Below are 23,148 nucleotides of genomic sequence, written 5' to 3'. Positions count from 1 at the left end.
GCTTTGGGAAGTCTCCTATTTATTTTCGCTCACCTAACCTTCTGCTACGCCTAATTTTTTTACAGGTAAGTCAGTAACTTGCATTTATAAGGCTTGCATACCTACATTGTCAGTAAAGTTCCTCCTAAATCATTTAAGTTTTAAGTGGTATGTATGAATTTTGGCATGTGCTGGAAGACATGCTGAGCTGTAGGTACATAAAATCACCTTGGCCAGAACTTCCATGCGCATTGCCTCCTTCGGTGGCTAAGCCGGAGCAGATGTCAGAAGACAAAGAGGCCTTGACTGAGCAGGGTTGCTGTGTCTGAACTGAATTTCCAAATGTGGCTGATGCGGAGGAAGTTACTGCTGTTGCTTCAGTTGAACCAGCATGAGTTTTAGTTGTTTCTTTGGGAAGGGACTCTTTGCAGTCTGACAGATTACCTAAAGAAACAAACAAAATTGCAAATGCCACCATAAGGAAACTACTACAGAAAAATCAACCTTGTGTAACTGGTAGTTTGCCACTGAGAGGAACAGCATCGTAAAATTCTAAAGAACTGGTAGAAACATACATCTTTATGGGAAAAACTGCATCTGAAAAGAATTTACATACTCCCCCATACCTGCCCAGCGTCTGCAAGATGAAAAGCCAGCCCATCCAATAGGGTTAATTTTTATGCAACGCCATTAGGTCACTTTTCAGAGACAGCTGTGAACTCAAGAAAAGCATTGTTCTAAAAGTTGCAGAAGTGCCTCAATAGGAGATGGAACACATTCTAGAAAGATGGAGCGGGATTAGTGAGACCCTACACCCAACTATGGAACGTATAAGGGAGTGGACAAACTGGAGAACGATTGAGTGAGAAGCAAAGCGAGATGAACAGAACGTTAGAAAGGCAGGACTGGGAAAAAATATCAGGTTTTAAAACCAGAAGAACTTTGAAATTCACTTGGGAGATGGAATGAAAGCTAGCAAAGCTGACTGAGGATGGGAGTGATATAATCAGAATACATCAGTAGTAATGTCAGAGACCTCCTGAAGCTGCAAAAGGATTTAAGAAAGCTAAAGAAGCAGCCATTTCAATAGTCATGAAGGAGAGTGATTAAGGCATGAATAAAGGATTTATTCAAAATCAAGGAAGCTGGTCAGCTTCCTACAGCTTAGCTGAAAAAGGGAAAACGATAGAAAGGGAGATGCATGAGGGAAAGTGTGCAGCAGAAAAGCATTCCAATCAGCAAGGCTTAAAGATGAGTGATAGTGGAGACAGAATTACCTGACAAGACAAGGCAGAAAGAGGCTCTGACTTTGTGAAACATTCAGCTAGTGAGGGAGATGGTATGCTGATGTGAGACAAGTGAGAGGTCAGAGCAGGCTGAGAGTGGGGTGTTGTTGGCATGGAAGGAAAGGAAAGGAAAAGAGTAGAGACATCCCGGAGATGGTCTACAGACTAAAAACACATGGACATGAGGGTTAGATACCATCATAGGGAACTCCATATGGGAAGGAAGGAGGCAGTAAGGCATCCACCAGAAATAAGCAAAGGAGTTGCTAAAACGGGAAGGTTTAAAAGAGAAGAGGAGTTTGCTGGAGACACTGACTCATACAAAGTGGATCATGACATGTCAGTCTTAACTCTGAATGTCCTTGCTTTTGCTATCTTAATTTAGATTCTGGTTTTTTGTAAAAGAAAAAAAAAGTCTATAATAAAAACTGACATAATGCAATTCACATTGGTACAGAACTGCAGTCAATGGAAAGACGACCTATCGAATTTGAAGTATACCCCCAAGAGAGGAAGAGCTAGTTTGCCATCACAGACTTCAAATGAACTAAGTTCAGCAGGAATTACTCGTATTCTGCAGAAGAAGAATTGGGCACTGCCTATCTAAGTTCCCCTACTCAATTACTATTTTATTACTTTTCCAAACAGATAATGCCAAAGACTGACTGCTGTTGGTCACGCAATCCTGATCACAGATTTCGCATCCATATTAACAAGTATTAGAAAACCCCTCAACACCTACCTGAAGTGAAAGGCATCAATCACAGCTTTAATTTGTTTTTTGGCAAGTCCAATCCAATCTTTTAGAGCATCTTTTAGAAAAGAGAGATCACAAAACGCCATACACTCAATGCAGACTAACAGTATCTAAACCATAAATACAAACATGGATAAATTACCTTAGGGAGAAAGATGGGAAAACAAATGGATTTAGGTTCTATCCCAAACTAAAACTGAATTGTGACATTGTTATTTTATTTGGCAAGCACTGAGAGCATGTTCGATACCTACACATAAAATACTAACTGCTTCAGAGGAAGAAATCTGCACTAGGTGGTTATGGAACAGCTCGTGAATAGGGAAAACATTTCTTTCCAAACCTGAGTCAGAGGTCAGCTTATGGCCTGAAGCATGAGGGTTTATATCGCCTCAAAAACTCTTGATTAATTTTTCTTTGTTTTCAATTCTTCCTATTTTAATGCTGGGCGGGTTTTTTTAACCTATATAAATGTACAATGCATTTTTTGGAATCCTGCTGGGGGTGAATTATATCCAAGTAATCACACATTACATTTATTTTGTTTTCTTCTTATCTCATCATTGCTGGCAGAATATTACCTTTTCATATAACCAAGCACTACAGTTAATGCAGGGAAGCCATGGGATCAGTACTGGGCAGCTGCAATAAGAGGAGATCACAGAGAGATCTCTTAAAAGTTGTCTACAGTAGGATGTTTCAATCACTGTAATAAAATTATTATTTCACCTTTCATTGCCTTCACCCAAATTCAGTATAATTGCCTAGCTGGTCAGGGACAGAAAATAAAATACAGGTGCTCCTTATACTTGATAGGATACAAGGTTTTAAACCAGTGGGACCTACTTGTGTTGGAAGGTGCAATTTTGAGCTGCTGAACCAGAGGATTCCATAGTTTCCCAGATTTTAATTTATTTTTGCTGGTTCTTCGCCGCCGGCCACTTGGTGGGGCTGAGTGAAGAAAACCCACTTTGGGTGGCAATGGTTTGCCCAGCCGGACGTACAAAGCCTCGATCTCATTCTTCTGTTGAGTCTGCAGTTCAGCAATTTCTTTCAAGTGCCTAACAAAAAATAAAATAAAAGGACATCATGCTAGCTACTTGTCTGAGAAAATGCCAGACCCAGATGGCATTTACAGTTATAAAAAAAAACCCCTCATGTTGTACAGCAAGCTATTCCTCATCCAAGAGCATGTACATGTGTAAACATTCCACATAGGAAACGCCATCTAACCCTGTATGCACAGACACGAAGAAAATGAGTTTCAATTCGCTGCTTTAAATTTACTCTTCGAGGATTAGGTTATACAGAGACTCCGGTAAAAAGAGGATTTTCAGAATCCAAAGCGAACGTGATTGGTTTGGATACAAGATCTGAATTTAACTCAAATGTTTCCAGAACTTCTGTCCCTTCAAAACAGTGCTAAAAAAAAGTTGTCTCTAGAAGTATAGTTAAAATAACTGGGAGAAGTGCTGCAGGACAAAAAGCAAAAGTAAGTGTTTAAATTAATACAGTGACACAAGAACCTAAATGGTCACGTTTCTTATAATGCAGGATGGATTGCATCTAAATACCCTTTGAACACACACTGAATTGTTTTCTAGAACACCCTTATATTCCAAGTTAAATTCTAACTTTACAGTAAGATTGGGAACCACTGCTTCCATTTTTCTCCCATCACATGCTTAGAGAAAAAGAACCATGAGTTCTGGGGACTAGCCATGTGACAGAGTTTCATTTCAGGCTCACCACTTCAAATCCAGCCTAGGTCAGCAGTTGGGCTGTTAACATTTGACTGCTCAGGGGTCCAGTCATGTGTGACATAAGCTGGATGTCTTCATCCAGTTCCTCTTGGATAGGTATCTACTTAAAAAGTGAGTCCAAAGGTAATGGTCGGATTGAAATAAGCCTGAACTAGCCTCTAACCCCAAAGATGACCCAGGACTGAGGCACTCTGGACAGGGTAACGTGGGGAAAGAGCTGCACTACTGCTACCTATCCCATACCAGGAGAATTCATTCTTTAGGGTTTTCTATCCAGCACCTTTAGGGATTACTGTATTTACTTTAAAAAAAAAAAGAGAACAATGCCACTGAGAGGGAAATGGCATTCACTTTGCACAGCATAGCCGGTATGAAGCACTTCTCCAACTTGAATACACTGAAAGGTGCTCAAAAGAGGAGTTTAATAACAACTGGCTTTCTGGAGTTTACTGCTCATGTAAGTTTGCAACCAACTCACTGAAGAGGTCATGTTATCTGTGACATGCTATCATGTTCTATAGGGTATGACAGAGAATTACTTTTGGGAGACACCACCATAAGCAGTATGCTAAGAGATGCTAAATGTAATTTAATTTACTATTCCAGATGCATTTTGATAGCAAGAAGTACTTTATACAAGGATACATTGAACTGCTTGGATGAGGAGAGTGAATTCTGGTTTATTGTAGATGTGAGCTGCAAAACCTACAATTTTTTATAATCCCCTGTGCTTCTTATGATCTACACAGCCCTGACATGCTTTTCCCCCTCTCCAAGCAGGTCGTCTTCTGCTTGTGTTTACATTAGAAAAATCAGGTCTTGTTTGCAGTGGTTTTGCTAGAGGGCTCTACAGACAACTGTATATCTAGTAGGTTTATGACACCACAATAGACTGATGTCTTAGTCTGTGAGTGCAGGAGGTTGTTTTTTTTTTTTTGGTTACACTTGTTTAAAACTTGGTTGTCCGTTTTGTTAACATGTATTTCATTAAAAAAGCTTTTCAGGTCTTAATATTTCATAAAGCAGCAAAAAAGGACACAAAAGCCACTTCCCCCAGACCCATTTTGCCAGTGACATTGAAAGCTAGTTAGAAAAGACCAAGCAGCGATAAATAAGGAAAACTAAAAAAGGAGGATCCCATTATTGGTGACTCCGACTGAAGAAGGCGGCGCCTGACAAAAAGAAAAACATTTTGCTCAGGGAGAGACTCAAATCCAAATGCTGGCAACAGACATTGCCAAACTTTAGGTAAATTTGAATCCAGATCCAAACAGTGCAGCTCAGAAACACGACTCCCTCCTATATGACAGGATCATGAATATTTCTCCCAATTAAATCAGAAGTTGTAGTTATTATAAAAACAAACTTTTAGTAAATGGGCTTTAGCAACAAAAAAATATCTGCTTCTGGGAAGGGGAAATCTCAAAAGCTCCAGCTAAGTAACCAGATTATTCCTGATTATCTTTTATTTGCATTGAAGTAACACCCAGAGCTCTCAGACTGGGGCCTCATTGGGCTGTGTGCTGAACAAACATCAGGGACATTTCCTGCCCTGAAGTTAACTGAATTCTTTGGTTAGGAAATTGGGGCTAAATTGGTTCTCTCTGGCTCAGAACACACACATATAGGCTTTTGAGGTATTTTGGTATTTTCATGTCTAGCTGGAACTAAGGCCATGTCTATGGTGCTGCAGCTCTACCGCTACAGTGTGGACACTTCCTACATCATCAGAATGCAGTTTTCCGTCAATGTAGTTAACCCACCTCTCCGAGAGGCAGTCGCTAGGTTAACAGAAGCATTCTTCTGTCAGCCTAGCCATGTCTACACCAGGGTTATGTCAACCTAACTATGGCACTCAGGGGACAAAATTTTTTCACAGTCCTGAGATGTGCAGCAAGGCCGATCTATTTTTTAAGTGTAGACCAGGCCTAAGAAATACAAAGGTGCATAAAAAGAAAGGAATGATTAAGAAAAGTTGGGGTTCTGTAACTGTCACCATTGTGATTCGGGTTCAGTATGAATTTTGCAGGAAGGGGTGGCATTTTCTCTTAATGAGTTTACTCATTGCTGCTGTACACACACAGTTTACTATGTGTGGAGATGCTTTTTAGGTAGTCTAAACATATGTCAAGTATCCAGCATTGTTTTAAAATCCAACATACTTCTCTCTCAGGTTTTGCAGTTCTTTCTTCATATCTGCATCTTCAAATTCCGAGTCATTGTCGCTGCTCATGTAGGATGACTGAGAGTGGAAGGATGTTATATTGATAGTGGGAATTTTTGTTCCCTGACCATTACGCAAATCAGGGCCCAGTGCACTAGTCTTTCCAGATCTTTGCAGAACAGAAGCTGCCTTTTTTGTGATGTCATTGGCTGCACCACTGCTCTTCAGGGACGGCTGAACAGCAACAGACTTCCTTTGGAGAGACTCGTCACCAGAATCACTGGACCCATGGTCAGAAAGGACGTCAAGAAAAGATGCCGTTTGCACTCGCCGTACTGATGTCTTTAGGTCAGGACTTGAGGGAAGCTCATCCAAATAAACATCAGGTGGTGCAGAGTACCTTAAGCAGTGTGGCAATGTTAAAGTTAATTCATCGTGGGTACTGATCACTGAAAACCTGCCAATAGTTTTGGCTGGTGTACTATTATCATGCCCTTCAGACTGTTTTCCATAGGAACCAGGGTCTACAAAGTCATTCCTTTGAAGGTTATTTATCTCCCTATCTGTTGTAGAAGTCTGTATTAAGTTCTCTGTAGGTGCAGATGAAGTTTTGATCTTTGCCTCCTCATTCCTTTTAGAAGTTTCCATTTGTTCAGGTATGGTTGTTGATGCAGGAGCAACCTAGAAAAAGAATGAGGGAGATTAATTTTGAGTGTAAGTGTGGCAGACAGACATACAACTATTTATAGTTTCACATTACCTGAAAAAGACCTTTTGTTGGAACAGCAGAAGTTGAAGAAATATTTGCAGCTGAACCTGTTTCATAAATTGGAAAATAAAAAAAATTAACTGAATACGTGTCTGAATGGAAAGGTTTTAGCCTAAAAAATGGAAAGCAACACTAGATCCAAAATCCATTATTAAATAAAATTTGCATTGGAACAATACATGATTCAACTGCAAATCTATATAATTTAGACCATAATTAGGATAATCAAATGCAAGATTTACTTAAAATATTTCAAAAGCCATAGTGCAGGTACTATAAAATATCCCTTAGTAGAAACTCAGACTCAGTGCAATGATCTGGGCAGTCTAGATAAAGACAGGTCTGAAAAAGTTCTGAAGACAAAAATGTAGTTGTGTACTGTATGCAGAACTCAAGTTACAAAGGTACTTTTGAGGTCTGCAACAGAGAAATAGTTGTCTGAACATGTAATTGAGCAGTGTGCATAAGACAAGCAGGATTTGACCATAGCTGGAAAGTCTTTTTTCATATCTTTCACCCGGATCAAATTTGAACAACATATTGCTGAAGGTGGTAACTACAGACTCAAATAGTGGTCATTTGGACCACAATAGCACTATATGAGAAGCAAAATATCTTCCTGATGACATACAAGATAGAATTTAACCTCCAGGCCATTATGCTTTTTCAAAGTTAAACCAATGAATGGAAATCTTTCAAGAATGCAGAGTGAACATAAGGTAAGAATGTCATTTTGCAGTTCTGAAGTCATGAAATATATGCATCTCTTTATGGCATATTGAAATTAATATGAAAACCTAGGGCAAAATTCCCCTCTCCTCCTGGTTTTAGACTGGTGCAACTTCAGTGACTTAAACGAAATTTCCGATGATTGACAAAATTCTAAGAATAGCATCAGGCCTCCTTAATATTTAAGTTAGGAAGGGATACTTACACTACAGTGATGGGGTTCTTTGAGATGCGGTACTCAGGGTAAATCCACTGAAGGTGCACACATGCCTCCTGCATGTGAAATTGAAGGTTTTTTTTTTTTTTTTAAATGGCAGTGTCTGTCAGGGCCACGCATGTGCCCTGTGCCTCCTGGTGCAAGGGCACAGACCCTTCCTTAGCTCCCTCACAATTCAAGGGCTGTGTTACCATGAGGACTCTGAAAAGCTAAGATGAAGGGCGCATTGTGGGATTCACACCGACTGCATCAAAGAACCATGGCTACTGTACGGTAAGTAACCAGTCTTTCTTTGCGAATGTCAGTGTGGAATCCTCTGTAGGCTACTAGTGAGTAGAAACCCTCCTGGACAGTGGGAACAAGGAGTTACAGCTGCATCAGTCAAACGGCAATTAAAGAACATCTGACCTGCCTGCCACGTGCAGGGTAAAATGTTTCACAAGAGTCAGTGGGTTGCTCCATGTTGAATGATCTCAGAGGCTGGAACATTCCTGAAGGGGATGGAAGACGCTGCTTGTGTGCCTGAGGGCATCTGGAGATGCTCATGGTGAGATGATTTGGTATTTCAATGGGCTGGATATAGTCACAAAGAGGTGGTGAGACTGCCTAAAGGGCTTGGTCTTGTTAAAAGTAACAGAACAAAGCTCCAGGCACATCTAAAGTATACAGCTTCTTTCTCCAGGCATTGAGTGCAACGTTGGGAAGAAGGCTAGCAAGGTGATTCATTGGTTCACATGGAATTTGGAAACCACCTTAGGGATGAACACGTGGTGTGGTCTCAACACCACCTTGTTCCTGTGAAAGGACGTATAAAGAGCTACCAGGGCGTGGAGCTCACTAAAGCTCTGTGCCAAGGTGATAGCAACCAGAAAATCCATCTTGATGGTAAGGCGGCGTGCTGCGCAGTCTGACGGGTTCAAAAGGAGGCTCCATGAGTTTTAGGAGGACAGTGTTGAGGTACCACATAGGAGTTGGGTCGCTAACCAATGGGCAAGTATGCAGGAGGCCCTTGAGACATTTTGATTTCGTCAGATGGTAGGATTGTACTGAAGCATGGCACACTTACATTGCCACAAGGCAGACCTGGACAGAGCTAACTGCCAGTCCAGCCTGTTTCAGCTCCAGCATAAAGTCTAGGCTCTTTGGTATCAGGATGTCTACTGGTTCTAGATCTCACTGGGCTACCTGCATTGAGAACCTCTTCCTTTCTGAAGGGGAGATCATCCTAGTGGATGGTTTCCTGCTCTGTATAAGAATGTCCTGAATCTGCAGGGAGCAGTCTCTGTCAGCAGTGTTCAACCAGGCAACACCCAAGCCGTCAGGTGCAACAACCAGGTGCGGTATCTGAACTTGGCTCTGAAATACTATGTCTGCGCAGACTGGGAGGTGTATAGGAGATTGCTTGGATATCTGCAATCAGTCTGACAGCCAAAACTATCTCTACCAGTAAAGGACTAACAGAGTGATTATAGACTCATCTCACCTGATCTAGGAATCAGTGGAAAGGCGTATAGCTCGAGACCAATGGAGGAGAAAGGCATTTGGTAACAAACCCAAGTTCATGCACTCTCTGAAACAGAAGTTTGAACATTTGGTGTGGTCCTCTGTGGTACAAACAAGTCCATTATGCGAGTTCCCCATTGACTGAATATGATGGACTTTCAGAGTGAAAACTCATGGTTGGTGATCAGTTGTTGGCTCAAGAAGTCTGAGGTCATTGCTGACCCCTGGTAGGTGAAGAGCCAACAGGGTTATCCCTGAGAGCTGGGAGGGTCCCAGAGCTCAGGCTGCAGCCCAAGCCTCTACACAGCAATTAAACAACCCCTTAGCCCGGGCCCTTTAGCCCCAGTCAAGCGGTGTGAGCCAGTCGTGGGTGTTTAATTGCAGTGCAGACATACCTAAGGAGTCCTAGTTGAAAGAACAGGGACAGGATGTATTCTAAGGCTGTTACAGTCTCCTACTGGGACCTGCTTCTGATCAGCGAGTCGTCCAGGTCTAGGTAGATGTGCATTCCACGCCTCCATAAATGCACTGTCACTACTCCTAGGCATTTTGCGAATACTCTTGGTGCTGTGGAGATTCCGAAGGACAGAACATTGCATTGGTAATAGTTGGGCCCCACTGTGAATCTTAGGTACTTTCTGTAGGCTGGACGGATAACTATATGGAAGTACGTATCCTGCAAGTCAAAAGCCACAAACCAGAATTGTGCTTGGAGAGATGGAGACAAGTGTTACGGTTCTGAACCCGAGATGGCGTATGTATTAAATGAGTCTCTTCAGGTCTAGGATAGGACGAAGGCACCTTTTGTTTTTCAGAAAGAGAAAATACCAGGAGTAGAAGCTTTTTCCCCTGAACTCTGGTGGAAGCTCCTCTATGGATCCTAGACAGAAGGCTGCTTCTGCTTGTAGCGGTCTTTTGCAAGATGGGTCCTTGAAGAGGGACGGGATAAAGGAGTGGAACTGGATGGGATAGCCACAGGTAAAATTTCTAGCACCCATCTGTCAGATGTCATGGTAGACAAAATGGGGTGAGGCAGCTTCTGAAGGCCAAGCTCCCTGGACTGGATCTGATGTGGCTCCTGACAGTCCTCTATAGATTGTTGTTGGGTTGTAGGTGAGAAGTGCATTGCTGAGGAGGAGGAAGGTTGGTGTCTCTCTGCTGTACCTTGGTCTCTTTTTGGCATGGTACTCAGGTTGCCTGGAATGGTACAATGGTGTAGTCTTTGGTTGAAGATACACATCCACAATTGGTCAATTCAGTCCATAGCGGAGATATGCTCTTGGATTCCTCGAGGATGCTGAACTCTCACACAGCAGCCTCTGCAAGTAATGCCTTCTACCATCTCGGCTTGGCTAGGAAACGCCATCCGATCTTAGTGAACAAAGACCCTCGTGATTACAGCAATGCTATATTCATGAACATGCTGACTTCAGCATTAAAGAAACCGCAACTAGTTCAGAATGCTGAAGCACAGCTCACCTCAGCAACACAGGGTAGCACAACCACGTCAAAGGACTCTCCGCTGACCACAGGGGAGAGGATTCGCTGCTTGAAGATGGAGAAAACGTATGCCCCAGTGATAGTGAGAAAGAATATGCCTCTTCCAGGTGTAGTGCTGAGGAATATGGGTGCTCTCAGTATCCGAATCCGTTCTGGTATCATAAGGTGCTTCGGCACCAATTACAGTCCTGGCTTTGCCAGAGATGCCTCCTCTGAAATAGGGGTCAACACTGAGAGGGGCTTCACTGGAGCTGGATGCTGGAGGACTCCGTGTTATAGGCTGCTCTGTATAACCAGCTCTCGACAACAAGCAGAAGCTTTACATGGTCTGTCCTTGTGGGAAGACACCGAGCTTCGCTTGGAGTTTATGCCTCTGTGTTTGGAGCCACTCCTCTTGGTTCTGGAGGTGTTGTTATTGGTGCCAGGTCTTTTCTCTGCACTGTCTTCTTCACAGCGGTCTTTGGTGTGACATGTCTGCTAGATGTCAGTGCTGGATGACACTGGCTCTTTGCTAGCCCAACTCTGGAGCTGGTCCCCTCAGGTTCTGAGGAGACCCTCATGGATTGCTCCAGGAGATGAAGCTTAAACCTGATGTCTCACGACTTACGCATCCTAGTGGAGGATGCAAGGCGCACTGAACATCTGCTGGGTATAGTGAACTCACCTAAACAGCAGGCACACCAACTGCGTCCATCTTTCAGGGTAATTAGTCCAACAGGGCTTGGAGCCTGTAGGTTTTGAGGCTGGCATGTCAAGCAGTTCTGTTTGTGTGTGCATGTAAGGGGTCTGTACAGGGGGAATCTGTCAGTGCTCGGTCCAGACAAGTTGATATATATCATGATAGTCGTATGTCAGAGTCAGAAGAGTTGTGAAGATTTGTAGTAAGTTTTTGTAGAAAATTTAGCCAAAGCCAAGAACTGATGGGGTCAAACACTTCACTGGTTCCATGTTGCTGCCACTGGTGGTAAGAAGGTACCGAGGTAGGGTTGTTGCCACCCCACCCTTTATGCCCTCAGAGAGAAGCATGAGAAAGCACAGGGTGCATACATGGCCCCAAAGGACACTTATTAAAAAATCCTCTAGTCTCAAGTGCATGAGGAGCATGTGCACCTACAGTGGGAACAATGCTGACACATACTTGAAGAACTGTGTGTTACTCTAACACATCAGCAGCAGCAGCAGGAGCTAAAGTCTCCAGAGTGCTCCGTCCTTAAAGGGGACAAAATCTTCCTGGACAGGTAAATCAGATTAGTTCCACATTCTGAACAATTTTAATATGGACTGCTGTGAAAAGTGTCATTGAATCCATCAACAGCTTAGTTGGAATGGAGTATGCCTGCCTTGATAGGCCTTCATGGTCATCCTCAATGATTCCTCGAGAACGCTACGGACCGACTCTTCTCTGCAGAGCCCACCCAAAATCCTGCTACCTTTAAGAACTCCATCCAGTGGAGTAAAGGAGATCTGGCTGGCTTTCTGCTCAGCCTGTGAACTGCAAACTTCAAAACACTATGGGAAAAGTGCAGTGTCTCACATGAAGGCCTCTGTACCTCACCCACGTGAAAGGACCTGCATTGCTTATTTACAGTATTATGTTTAAGTCTGTCCATGAGACTGTTTGCTTTTTGTATGTTTGATAAAAGTGACAGCAGAGTCAGATTTATTTTTTGTTTTGTGACAGCACCCAGCAGCCCAAGCCAGGTTCAGGTCCCCCTTGTGCTGGGTGCGGTTGTGAAGGTGTCCCAAGGAAAGTTAGTAAAAAGGGTGCATGAGCAAAGGGGCCCACAGGATAGTACAGAAATAGCATTGAAGTTACCACTGACAGCTAGTTTGAATTGTTAACTACCTTTTCTCCTCATCGACCCACCTCTCACTTCTGTGGAGCTGACACCGATGCTAGTCGTTTCGGACTTTTCCAACTTTAAGTAAAAAGAAACAAAATATAAAAGTGAATTTCAGTTTAACACACCCTCAAACAGGGAAGCCAATATACAGTCTCTGTCTCTGGAACTTGCTTCATATTTACATCATATCTTAGCACAAAGTTATTTTGTACAGGAATAAGTATTTTACATTCCTAGCGAAATTTGCCACCCATCTTCTTTTTCAGCCACACCATTCTTTTCTGGGGAGGGTGAATGAGGAGGAAGGTTTTAGAAGACTGCAGCATATACTAGTATGGAACGTTTGTAAATATGCACCAAGTTTAGCTATTCAAGTACACACTTATAAATGAGTATCTTGTGCTTTTTCAACCAGATTACATCCTAATACATATGAAATTTCACTGAAAAGTTAAGTAAATTACAATACAAATGTGTTATGTATCTGTGTTATTCTATGGCACACAATCTAATTGGGAGCACTCAATATTATGATGTTATTTATAATCCCTTTTATGGAGAATGAGCCTTCAGTACTTTAGAAACTGGCTTAGTAACATACACAGCGTACAAGGATATACCTTCATCAGTTGCTTAACTGCAACCACCTCTCTGTTGAAACATGGCATGGTTTTAATATTTTGTACAGTGAATCCAGTTGAAACTACATGGGGGGGCAGCTTTATTTTTGGTTGGGGGGATATAACCAACTCCAGAATACTGCTTTCCAACTAGGTTAAACGTCTCTGATCTAGCAGAAAGTGCTAGGGAATTTGTAATGATCCTAGAGCAGTGGCTTTCAACCTTTTTTTCATTTGCAGACCTCTAATAAATTTCAAATGGAGTTGCGGACCCCTTTGGAAATCTTAGCCATAGTCTGCGGACCCCAGGTTGAAATCCACTGTCCCAGAGCATTCATAGCCTCAGCGTCTCATCTGAATGACTGCATCTCGTTCTGCTTAGGGTCCCTTGTCGGGACACTGAATCATTAACGAGCCAAGCCGCCTACGGAACCACCAGCACCTTGCAGCACTGTGGCTTTTCCACAGCAGTCTGCCAACAAAGCGGTGACATAGCCTTCTCCTGCTGAGCTTATGAAAGGAGGCAAGATCCCATCTGGAAGCGGTATAAGCTTTATGCTAGAGAGTATCCAGCACTAGCTGGAGTGTCTGAGCAAAGTGAATGCCCATAATATGTTTAATTAGGGTTTTAAGTTAAGACTGGTTTCAGAAGGTAGCTATGATGCCCTTGCACAAATGTTATACAACTGGCAGGCAGGCAAGCAAGCAAGCAAAAAAATCTTGTGTTCTGTGCCCTGGGGGCAACTCACTTTTAAAGTGATGGCACTACAGGCCTCATCTAGGACCCAACGTACTTTAGCAGTCTGCTAGATATCACGGAATTAGTCACGGGGGCATAACGGAAGGCAAGGAAAGACTTTTATTATAGCTAGTAGCATGATAATGTCTACTAAGCACATTTATATTTATGAGGCACAATAACTTACCTGACTCTAGTTAAGTTATACATAGCTTTTCAGTTCCAGTTCACCTATTAATCTGACATTTCTGTTACAACCATATTGCTAGTATTTACATTTACTGAAAAATAAGTGTGCAGAAGTGATGGAGGGCAGGTAATCAATTTAAATGAATACATGGAAAATGATCTTGACAAATTGGAGAGCTGGTCTGAATTCAACATGATGAAATTCAGTATAGACAAGCGCAAAGTACTGCACTTAAGAAGGAAAAATCCAATTCACAACTACAAAATGGGGAAGACCTGTCGAGGTGGCAGTAAAGGATCTGGGGGTTATCGGGGACCACAAACTGAATACGAGTCATCAATGTGATGCAGCTTCATAAAAGTCTAATATGATTTTGGGCTGAACTAACAGGAGTGTCATTTGTAAGACACAGGAGATAACTGTCCCTCTCTACTTGGCACTGGTGAGGCCCCACCAGGAGCACTGTGTCCAATTCTGGGCACCACAATTTAGGAAGGATGTGGACAAATGGGAAAGAGTTCTGAGGAGATCAACAAAAATGACAAAAGGTTTAGAAAACCTGACCTAGGGGGAAAGGTTGAAAAAAACTGGGCACATTTAGTCTTGAGAAAAGACGACTGCAGGGCGACCTAATAGTCTTCTAATATTTTGCTAAGGGCTGTTATAAAGAGGTTGATGACCAATTGTCCTCCATGTCCACTGAAGGTAGGACAAGAAGTCAGGGGTTTAATCTGCAGCAAGGGAGATTTAGGTTAGATACTAGGAAAAACTTGCTAACTATAAAGGTAGTTAAGCTCTGGAACAGGCTTCCAAGGGAGGTTGTGGCATCCCCATCATTGGAAGCTTTTAAAAACAAGTTGGACAACCCCCTGTCGGGGATGGTCTAGATTTACTTGGTCCTGACACAGTGCAGGGGGCTGGACTTGATGACTTCTTGAGGTCCCTTCCAGCCTGACACTTCTATGATTCTATGCATGAATGAGGAACAGAAAATAATATACAGAGGCCAGATAGTGGAAAGAGGGTGATGTCTGCCTATCAAGGCTTAGATAAATGCTCAAAAAGGAGTAACCTCAGTTATCAACATCACTATGAATATATTTAACATTCTTAAACCACCATGACATATCACTTTTCCTCAGCTCTCTCGCTTTAGAAACAGGATTTAAAAAAAAGAAAAGAAAAAGACTGCATTGAAGGATTATATGAATTTTTGAACCCAAGAGTAAAGTTTAGTTTTCTCTAATGAATGGCTAGTGAAACACTTGTATGAGTCAGAATACATGTGACAAATTGAAAATAAAAGCAGTGCTGCACTATGGAAAGCAGTAAACAGAGAACCCAGACAGAAAGTAAGCTATTACGGCAACAAGCAATATAGAAATGCTTATAGATAGATGAATCTGCATATCCTACCATTGGCTCTTGGATTCTGAACTCTGTTCTGCTGTGGCCAGTGGCTGTAGCATTGTTCAGCATGGCAGACATTTCCATGGCTGCTGGATTTATGGGTATAAAAGGCACAGTCACAGCCTGACTAGCCAATACAGGGTAAGGTGGCATTTCAGAAGGTACAAGTGACACAAATTGATCCTGAGCAGCATTAGCGTCCTGGCAGGTGTCTGGGACATTAAGGCCTGGTTCTCTTAAATCCAATACAAGTGTGGGAATTAGTTCTTCATTAAAAGGCGGTAAGCTAGCCAACTCGCTCTCCCCATGCTCTAAAGGTACAAAGCTCTCTGGTGTCCCTGCTGATGCAGAAGATGTAGGAACACACTCTTGGTACAGCAAATTGCGCAACTTCTCATCGAGGCTTTTTATTGTGTTGTCAGCAAAATCAACTCTGGGTGGCCCTTCTCCATCTGACTCTACTGCACAAGGTGGCTGCAGCAGACCCATGCCAAGGCCAGCGCAGGTGACAGGCTGGGACTGGGTCAGCATTATATGTTGCTGGGATACAGCTACTGGTAGCTGGGGAGGACTTTGAAGCTGAGAGCCTGTCAGATTTAGAGGATCAGAGACAATACCCCCAGGAAGCAGCTGGTTCACCAAGGAATGCTGCATTACACCAGGCTGCCTGGCCTCTGACACATGGTGGATTTGTGGCGTAGGCTGGAGTTCCAAGACGACGGCATCAGAGAGAGCAGGAACGGGGCAGAATTCGGCTCCTTGCGCAGGAACCATTAGAATTGAGCTGGGTGGCCTGACAGTACAGCATGAGATCTCCACATCGGGAACACAAGCATCTTCATCCGTCTGCTGCAGTGTTTGCAGGGAGGATTTTGGAGCAAGCTGAGCATCAGAAGGCTCCTCTAGTGAAGCTGCATTGTGGGCAGAAGCATCAGGCTGACTGGGCATTACCAGGTGTAGTGGAGGATACTCTGGTTGACCTACATTAGCAACAAACTGTTCTGGGACATATGGAGCAGTTCCCGTTAGTGTTGCAGCTAAAATTTCTGCCTTAGTCTGTAAAACAGCTGACGACACTGCAGCAGGAACTTGTGCCAAAGGACCAGGTGTTCCACAGGGGCTGTCGTATACACTTGTTTGACTAGGGAGCTGGTGACAAAACAAGACACTAGGTGTGTCTGTCACGGCAGAGCTCATTTGCTGATCATCGGACTGTTCAGGATCTATAAGGAGTAAAAACACCAATTTCACCTTTTACAGGCTATACAGAGTGAACCATATAAAGTAACTGCAAAATTTCTTAGTCAAGTTTAAATACAGCAGGCCCTGAACTGCTAAATGTTTTCTGTTAGAAAACTAGTAACTCAATATTCAAATAAGGACCACAAATTGCAGACTACAGAAGATATTTCTGTAAAAAGGATGCAGCCTATGATAAACAGCTATGAATAGAACTTAAATTACAACACCTAACTCTTAACAGAGTTTAAGAACACTGGGACTTTTCTATAAATAATCAAAAGACCATCCACATTTTAGTTTAAAATTATATGCTCACATAAAATGTGTGATCCTACAGAAAAGCTCTTCATGCTGGATATGATCTATCCATTTTGAATGGGTACTGTGTATTGCACTCCATTGGCCATTAATAGTAATAATACACTATTTATGAACTACCTTGTTTCAGCAGCGTGGTAAATTGAGGTTCATAAAAAGGTCCATATCCTACACGACTTTTTAGACTGCAAATTATGTGGCCGATACTACAGGCTCGTTTTGCATTTGTACAAAGTTCTTAAAATTCAAGCACCTTTTGGGGCAAGGCTCCCATGCTATTCTGGACTACAGTGGTGCTCCCTAACTTGCTACCCCAAAATCCATGGCTGATGAACAACTAAGGTAAGAGCTGCCCTAAGCCAAGGAAGACACACCCATGAATGATTCCTTCCCTGGCCATGGCCTCCGAGTGAGCGGTGATGGCGAAGATCAAAACCAGAAGCAGGCATCATTTTTGCTGATTATTTTGGCGTTACGTGTAATCTGTGAATAACTTTTAGAAGAATAAACTTATTGCAGGAATTTGTTTGGCCACACAGCTTTGCTAACAACTAAAACCAAGCCACCGTACTTCCTCTGCAAGATTAGCCTATCTGGTTACCCCCACACAGGTGCTGTGGACGGCAGCAGTTTGAGGTGCAAAAAAGTAATTAAAGGAGAACTAACAGTGCCTGTGTTAGCATCTTTGGTATCCTATACTGGTCAGCTCATGAAGCAACACCACACACAATACTTTTCAGCCTCTGCCTCCCACCATGTTGCAGCTAAAAGGAAACAATCATGATGAAAGCATGGGAGGGTACAGGTAGAACTGACAACTGCCTCTAAGACGACAAGGTCAATGGCCCACACCCCTGTTCCCTGAGATAAACGAAAGCTTTAAAAGTTCATAAATACCTGGACCTTCTGGCTGTTTACTTTGAGGAACTGCTGGGGAGAATTCTGGTACTTCCTCAGTAGGGTTTTCCACAACAGGGCATATAATAAACCACCTTTTTCCAGTATGTAAAACTAATTGTGAAGAGCAAAATAAAGGGTTAACATTGTATTTGTTTTGGAGCATCTATACAGTACTTTAAGAAGCTGATCGGATCCAAATCAGACTTATTCTGGATGTGAAACTCCCACATTTTAGGAAGAGGCACGTGTCTCTACAGTATTCATGGAGATTAAAAATAATGATCTTACTGGACTCCCATAGCAAAAAAGTGATCTTGGGATGGAAAGAGTCCTCTGCCTTACAAGTGACTGTATTAGAGTGGGACCCAAGGCCAGATCCAATCTTGCTCACTGAAGTTGCTGGAACGACTCTCTTTGATTTAAATGATGTTTCGCTTAGGCTTAAAGTGAATTAATTGTACTGTAAAGAAGGTATTTATAATAGAAAAACTGTTTTTTTGGTAATGTTTTTTGCAACTTACTTTATCTATTTTCCTACATAGGTGGTGTTTTTTTACTACTGCTCTCCTACATTTATCTTGAACTTTTACGTCCTCATTTAAATATATCAAATTACTCAGTTTTCAAAATTCTATTTACAAACCAGTAAAGGCAAACAGTATACTTTAAGACTGGCCAGCAAGTGTGAACTATCGAAGAGGAGCCAGGCAGACTGCGGACACCATTGTTTGGGAGGAACACCATTGTTTTCAGTCACTGAAGCATGTTGTGCGGCCCAAAAGAGGTTTTACACACACAAACTCAGAAGTGCCTGGCAAATAGAGGTGTGTACAACACATGACCACATACAGTTTGGAAATGAGGTTTAAACAGGATATGGTTTTATTCCCTTCTCCAGTTTAGAGAGGGAGTAAAAGCCCACACTGATACCTTCCCCTTCTCTTGGAAAGAGATAATATACCAAACACATCCAAAAGAATAAGACTTCTCACTGGTAAGAGAGTTGGCTGAAACTTCCTGGTTACCAAATTCAATTGCATCTGCAAACATTAAGGCTGGAAGAGCCAATCTCTGTTAACTTCCTTTTGCAAGCTTAATTATTGTTGAGAACAAAAGAGTACATTTATGAAAGTCTCGTCTCTTCCTGCTCAACCCCACTTCCAGTTTGGAGGTACCGGGGATCATCGTCAGTTTGTAAAATTTGTATATTTCCAATACACCCAAACACTGGTTTAATCTATTTTAGCCTTGGCACTTCAAAGCTGCTAACGGCAACCGTGGCTTTTACTAGGCCTATATTTTTAGGATATATTCCAGTCACCTGTAACTGGTGGAGTTATTTGGAGACTGCTAAACTTCTGGACAGTCTAATATTACCTGTTCATTGCCTGATAGTTTGATATTCTATTTGTATTCAAAAGCACTTTTACCATTCTGCTGATACATTGGTGTCTTCACTTGAGATTGCCGGTTCTCCTGTTTAAAACAAAAAATATGTTTTTAGACAAGCACTAATGCAGGAACATTTTTCTAAGGAATATTTGTGTTACAAATCTTACATGAGAAGAGGCTGTAAAACAAACTTAAAATACAGTAAGTAGATAAAGAAAAAAATCAGTTTTGATATCAAGAAACCCTCATTTATTAAAAAAAGAAAAGGAGTACTTGTGGCACCTTAGAGACTAACCAATTTATTTGAGCATGAGCTTTCGTGAGCTACAGCTCACTTCATCGGATGCATACCGTGGAAACTGCAGTAGACATTATATACACACAGAGACCATGAAACAATACCCCCTCCCACCCCACTGTCCTGCTGGTAGACCAGACACACAAGATTCTTACTTCATTCATTTCTAGTCTAGAGGCATCTTGCTGGGGACTTGTTCCCTGATCAGAACTTCGTTCTCCTTCTGTATCTTCACTGAGCATATCTTCTGCTTTATCAATAATATCTTTCATTTGTTCAATGAATGTCTCTTTTTCAGTCTGCAATATGAATTCCTTCTCTACCTGTAAAGAGCACATTAAGATAAACCACTAATGGCTGTAGGTCAGTACTCACTGTATGGTCTTAACTAGCTGGAAGTTTGCATCTGTGTACGGAGAGCACGTGCATCATTCTTCATGGGAACTAGACCCTAAAGAGACAGTATTCTTATTTGGCCTCCAGCCAAACTGAATCACCCCTCTCACAAAAAATTAGTCGTTCTCTGGGCCTGGTGAGTTTGATACAAAGTGATCACCTTGCTTGTGTGTGTAAGAAGCATTGTCTTGTTTCTCATCCCCCCCAAAAGACAGACTTTGTTACAGTAAATAGACATAAAAAAAGCCACCCAGAGCCCCATACCTACAAAACACAGAGCCTGGCTTGCAGGTGTGCTTAATGCCCTAAGTTCCCATGGATTTCATTTGGGACCATGGAAGTTCAGCCCCCTCTGAAAAATCAGACTCACTGCATCTGTGATCTAGATCAAAACCAGAACATAGTACAGGAACGACGTGCTCCCCAAACCATGCAACCTCAGAAGTGGGGAGGTTTTGTTGGGGCTAGCATGGGAGAGAAAACTCTTGGCCCTTTTAAGGACTGCACCCCCACCACCCCTGCTTGTGGACTTGAGGAACAGGGCACTGGGGCTCATTGGTTGCACAGGGTGCAGCATAAGCCTCTTGGTTCCCATGCATCCAAGGGAGGGCTTATAAGCCCTTCCCCCTCCTAGGGAACCATTCTCCCCATTTGCCCTCTCTGGGCTCTCATCCCAGAGAGGGCAAATGGGGAGAATTTGGGGAATAGTTGCCTTTTTGCAGCTGGGAAGAAATTATTCCTCACTCCCAGATTGGCTGAAGGGGGGGCCCCGCGGGAAGGAGAGGGGGTGTACACCTTCCTCTCAGCAGCTCGGGAACTGGGCAGGAAGGTTTGGTTGCAAAATTTTGTTGCAAGCTGTTAGGAACCCAGTGCAGGTAATTCTTCAACAGGGGTCTGGTCCACAGATAAGACAGAACTGGAAGAGGATTAGGAGAAAGCATCTCCTAAAAAGCTGGGGCTGGGGCTCCTAATCTTTGGTACAACAAGGTGAGAACCCCTCTTCCCCACCCCCTTAATCCTCCTACAATGAGAGGGCACTGATGTTCCAGCAGTGGTACTGGGATAGGTGAATAAGGGGAGTGGCCGATCTCAGCTCCCCGTCAGGTGACCTGGGTTAAAGTAGGAAGGAGAGCCTGCGCTGGATGCATTATTGTCTGATAGTTCCCAGATGTGTTATTAAAGAAAGTTGTGACCTGTATAAATCACATTTCTGGGGTCTTGTCCTTCTTCCTGTGGTGTCCTGGCCAATCAAAGTCGTGCTTACTTTTCAGATGATAAGCAGGGCTGGTGGCACCGCCTGTTAAGGTTGCCTGACATGTCCTATTATAAGACCCTGCTTTGAGTGTTTATAGCTTTTCCAAACTGATTGGGCTAAATTTTCCAAGCTAGGCGTCTTTTGGAAAATTCTAGCCAAAATGGTCAATGGTTTCTGGACAAGGAGACTGGGAATGGATGAGGAGCCAGGTTTGGGGAATAGACAGGATTGGGACAAGGTCAGATTGGAGAGGATTCAAGGCAGAAAAATCTGTGCCCATTGGCGCACACTCCCTTTGAGAGCCTGGACTAGAACCCAAGATTCCTGAGTCACAGCCGCCTTCTGCTGCTAGCAAGTATCTGTGAAACCCATTGGCAAAATGTGTCTCTCATACCTCTCTAGTGCTGAGCCACAGAGAGGATGACAACCTACTACTGCTATCAATTACTCTAGTAGCTCAAGTGGCAAAGGTCTGTGTGGTGGATCTAAAGATGTCAACCTTGCTGATGATCCATGTGCGTGTCAATATGATGCCACATGATGGAACTGTTTTTTTCAGTTTATGCTTTTTAAAACCTAGGAAATTACACAAACTATGTTAAAAGAACATTATTAAGGTTGCAAAAAGTCAAGCCCTCAGCAGTTAGGAAATGCCAGAATTAAGGCTGCCTGTGCCACATTCATAATGCATAAAACATAGGCTTTAATTATATGATCTCATATTATTTTTTCATAGCAATCTTAATTTTGGCATTCCCTAGCTTTGGAATGCTTGACTTTGCAGCCTCAGTAATGTTCCTTTAACACATTGTGTGTGTGTAATATACATATAGTATAAGCAACTCAAAATTTTAAGTGTCTTTTCAAAGTTTCTTCGCAAATAAAGTCTTACCATGTAAGTAGCAATTTCTTCTGGCGCATCACCGTCTAAATCAAATTTAAAAGTCACCATTTTGTGATTGTGTGTTTCCAGCTGACATTCCACCATCTTATCCCCTGTGTTGCACACCTATAAGAAAAGAGTAATGTTGATAATTATTTCTGGCATGTCCAAGAACAGAAGTTCAGCCTAAGACAAAGAGGTTGTACTTGCATTTAGAATGGTCAGCTTTGGTCTGCTCGACTTCTCCTGGCGTGATCGAATGCGTGTAGATTTCTTATGTTTCTTTGAAGGCTTCCCTTCTTGCTTTCCACTTCCAACCACTCCTTCAAAGCTGTCACTCATCTCTTTACCTGAAGCAACATCGGGACTCATGTAGCTTTATAACAGGGAACGAAAAGATATCCACACGGGATGTGGATATGGAAAGAAGAAGAAGAAGAAAAACAGTGACTACAGGAAAACAGTGGATCTGCTTTGTAATAAAACTTTTGAGAGAGCATGGCTGGCCACAATTCAGCAAGGTCCTTAAGCATGAGCATAAGAAAGCACATGATGTCCCTTGCACAATTAAATCAGGGCCTTAATTTCCACTGAGAATAGCTCCTTTTCCTCAGGGGCCCTTACAGTCTGTCTTTGAATTGCAAGGGTCCCCCATTTCCCCAACTTATTTTCTTACCCTTCTTCAGGTTCTACTCTCCAATGGCGAAGGTACATATGTGACCTTCTCTAGAAACCATCACTTTTTGTCAGTCAGAGATGCAGGGAAAGGGTCACACAGGAGAGTGACATGAGATACAGAATACAACTTCTGCAGCTGCGGGCCATTTTACGACCAGGCACTTGTTTTTAGTCTATGAAGGTGCAACAAAACTCTAATGTGGAGAGAGGACCGCAGGGCATTGCTCTGGGATATGTTCTGATGCAAGCAGCTTTAAATGTTGCCACGGCTAGGAAAATTAGTTTTTCAAATATAGCTAATGAGGAAAAAAAATTT

General features: G+C 42.6%; 1 protein-coding gene across 22 annotated transcripts in view; it reads right to left on the bottom strand.

The window, feature by feature from the left end:
* The window catches only part of WNK2 (WNK lysine deficient protein kinase 2), a 172,678-nt gene that overhangs the window by 32,596 nt on the left and 116,934 nt on the right, over positions 1-23,148 (bottom strand). For 18 of the 22 annotated variants that reach the window (XR_012159824.2, XM_073351599.2, XM_073351598.2 and 15 more), the window contains 11 exons: positions 22,365-22,530; positions 22,164-22,280; positions 19,776-19,943; positions 19,361-19,406; positions 17,928-18,041; positions 15,477-16,693; positions 12,514-12,586; positions 6,710-6,765; positions 5,948-6,630; positions 2,869-3,083; positions 208-423 (listed from right to left, as the gene is read on the bottom strand). Coding sequence is in view for 21 of the 22 variants with exons in the window: in XM_073351599.2 (XP_073207700.1) it covers positions 208-423; positions 2,869-3,083; positions 5,948-6,630; positions 6,710-6,765; positions 12,514-12,586; positions 15,477-16,693; positions 17,928-18,041; positions 19,361-19,406; positions 19,776-19,943; positions 22,164-22,280; positions 22,365-22,530 (3,071 nt within the window). In the remaining variant the exon portion in view is untranslated. Of the gene's footprint in view, positions 1-207; positions 424-2,007; positions 2,133-2,868; positions 3,084-5,947; positions 6,631-6,709; positions 6,766-12,513; positions 12,587-15,476; positions 16,694-17,927; positions 18,042-19,360; positions 19,407-19,775; positions 19,944-22,163; positions 22,281-22,364; positions 22,531-23,148 lie in introns of those variants that run through there. The other 4 variants (XM_073351600.2, XM_073351581.2, XM_073351601.2 and 1 more) reach the window with 4 other exon arrangements.

Source organism: Lepidochelys kempii, chromosome 7, assembly GCF_965140285.1.
Source record: "Lepidochelys kempii isolate rLepKem1 chromosome 7, rLepKem1.hap1, whole genome shotgun sequence".
In the NCBI taxonomy this organism is placed as follows: Eukaryota; Metazoa; Chordata; order Testudines; family Cheloniidae; genus Lepidochelys; species Lepidochelys kempii.
The sequence above is the reverse complement of the archived record's forward strand: the minus strand, read 5'-3'. Positions and strand labels throughout refer to the sequence as shown.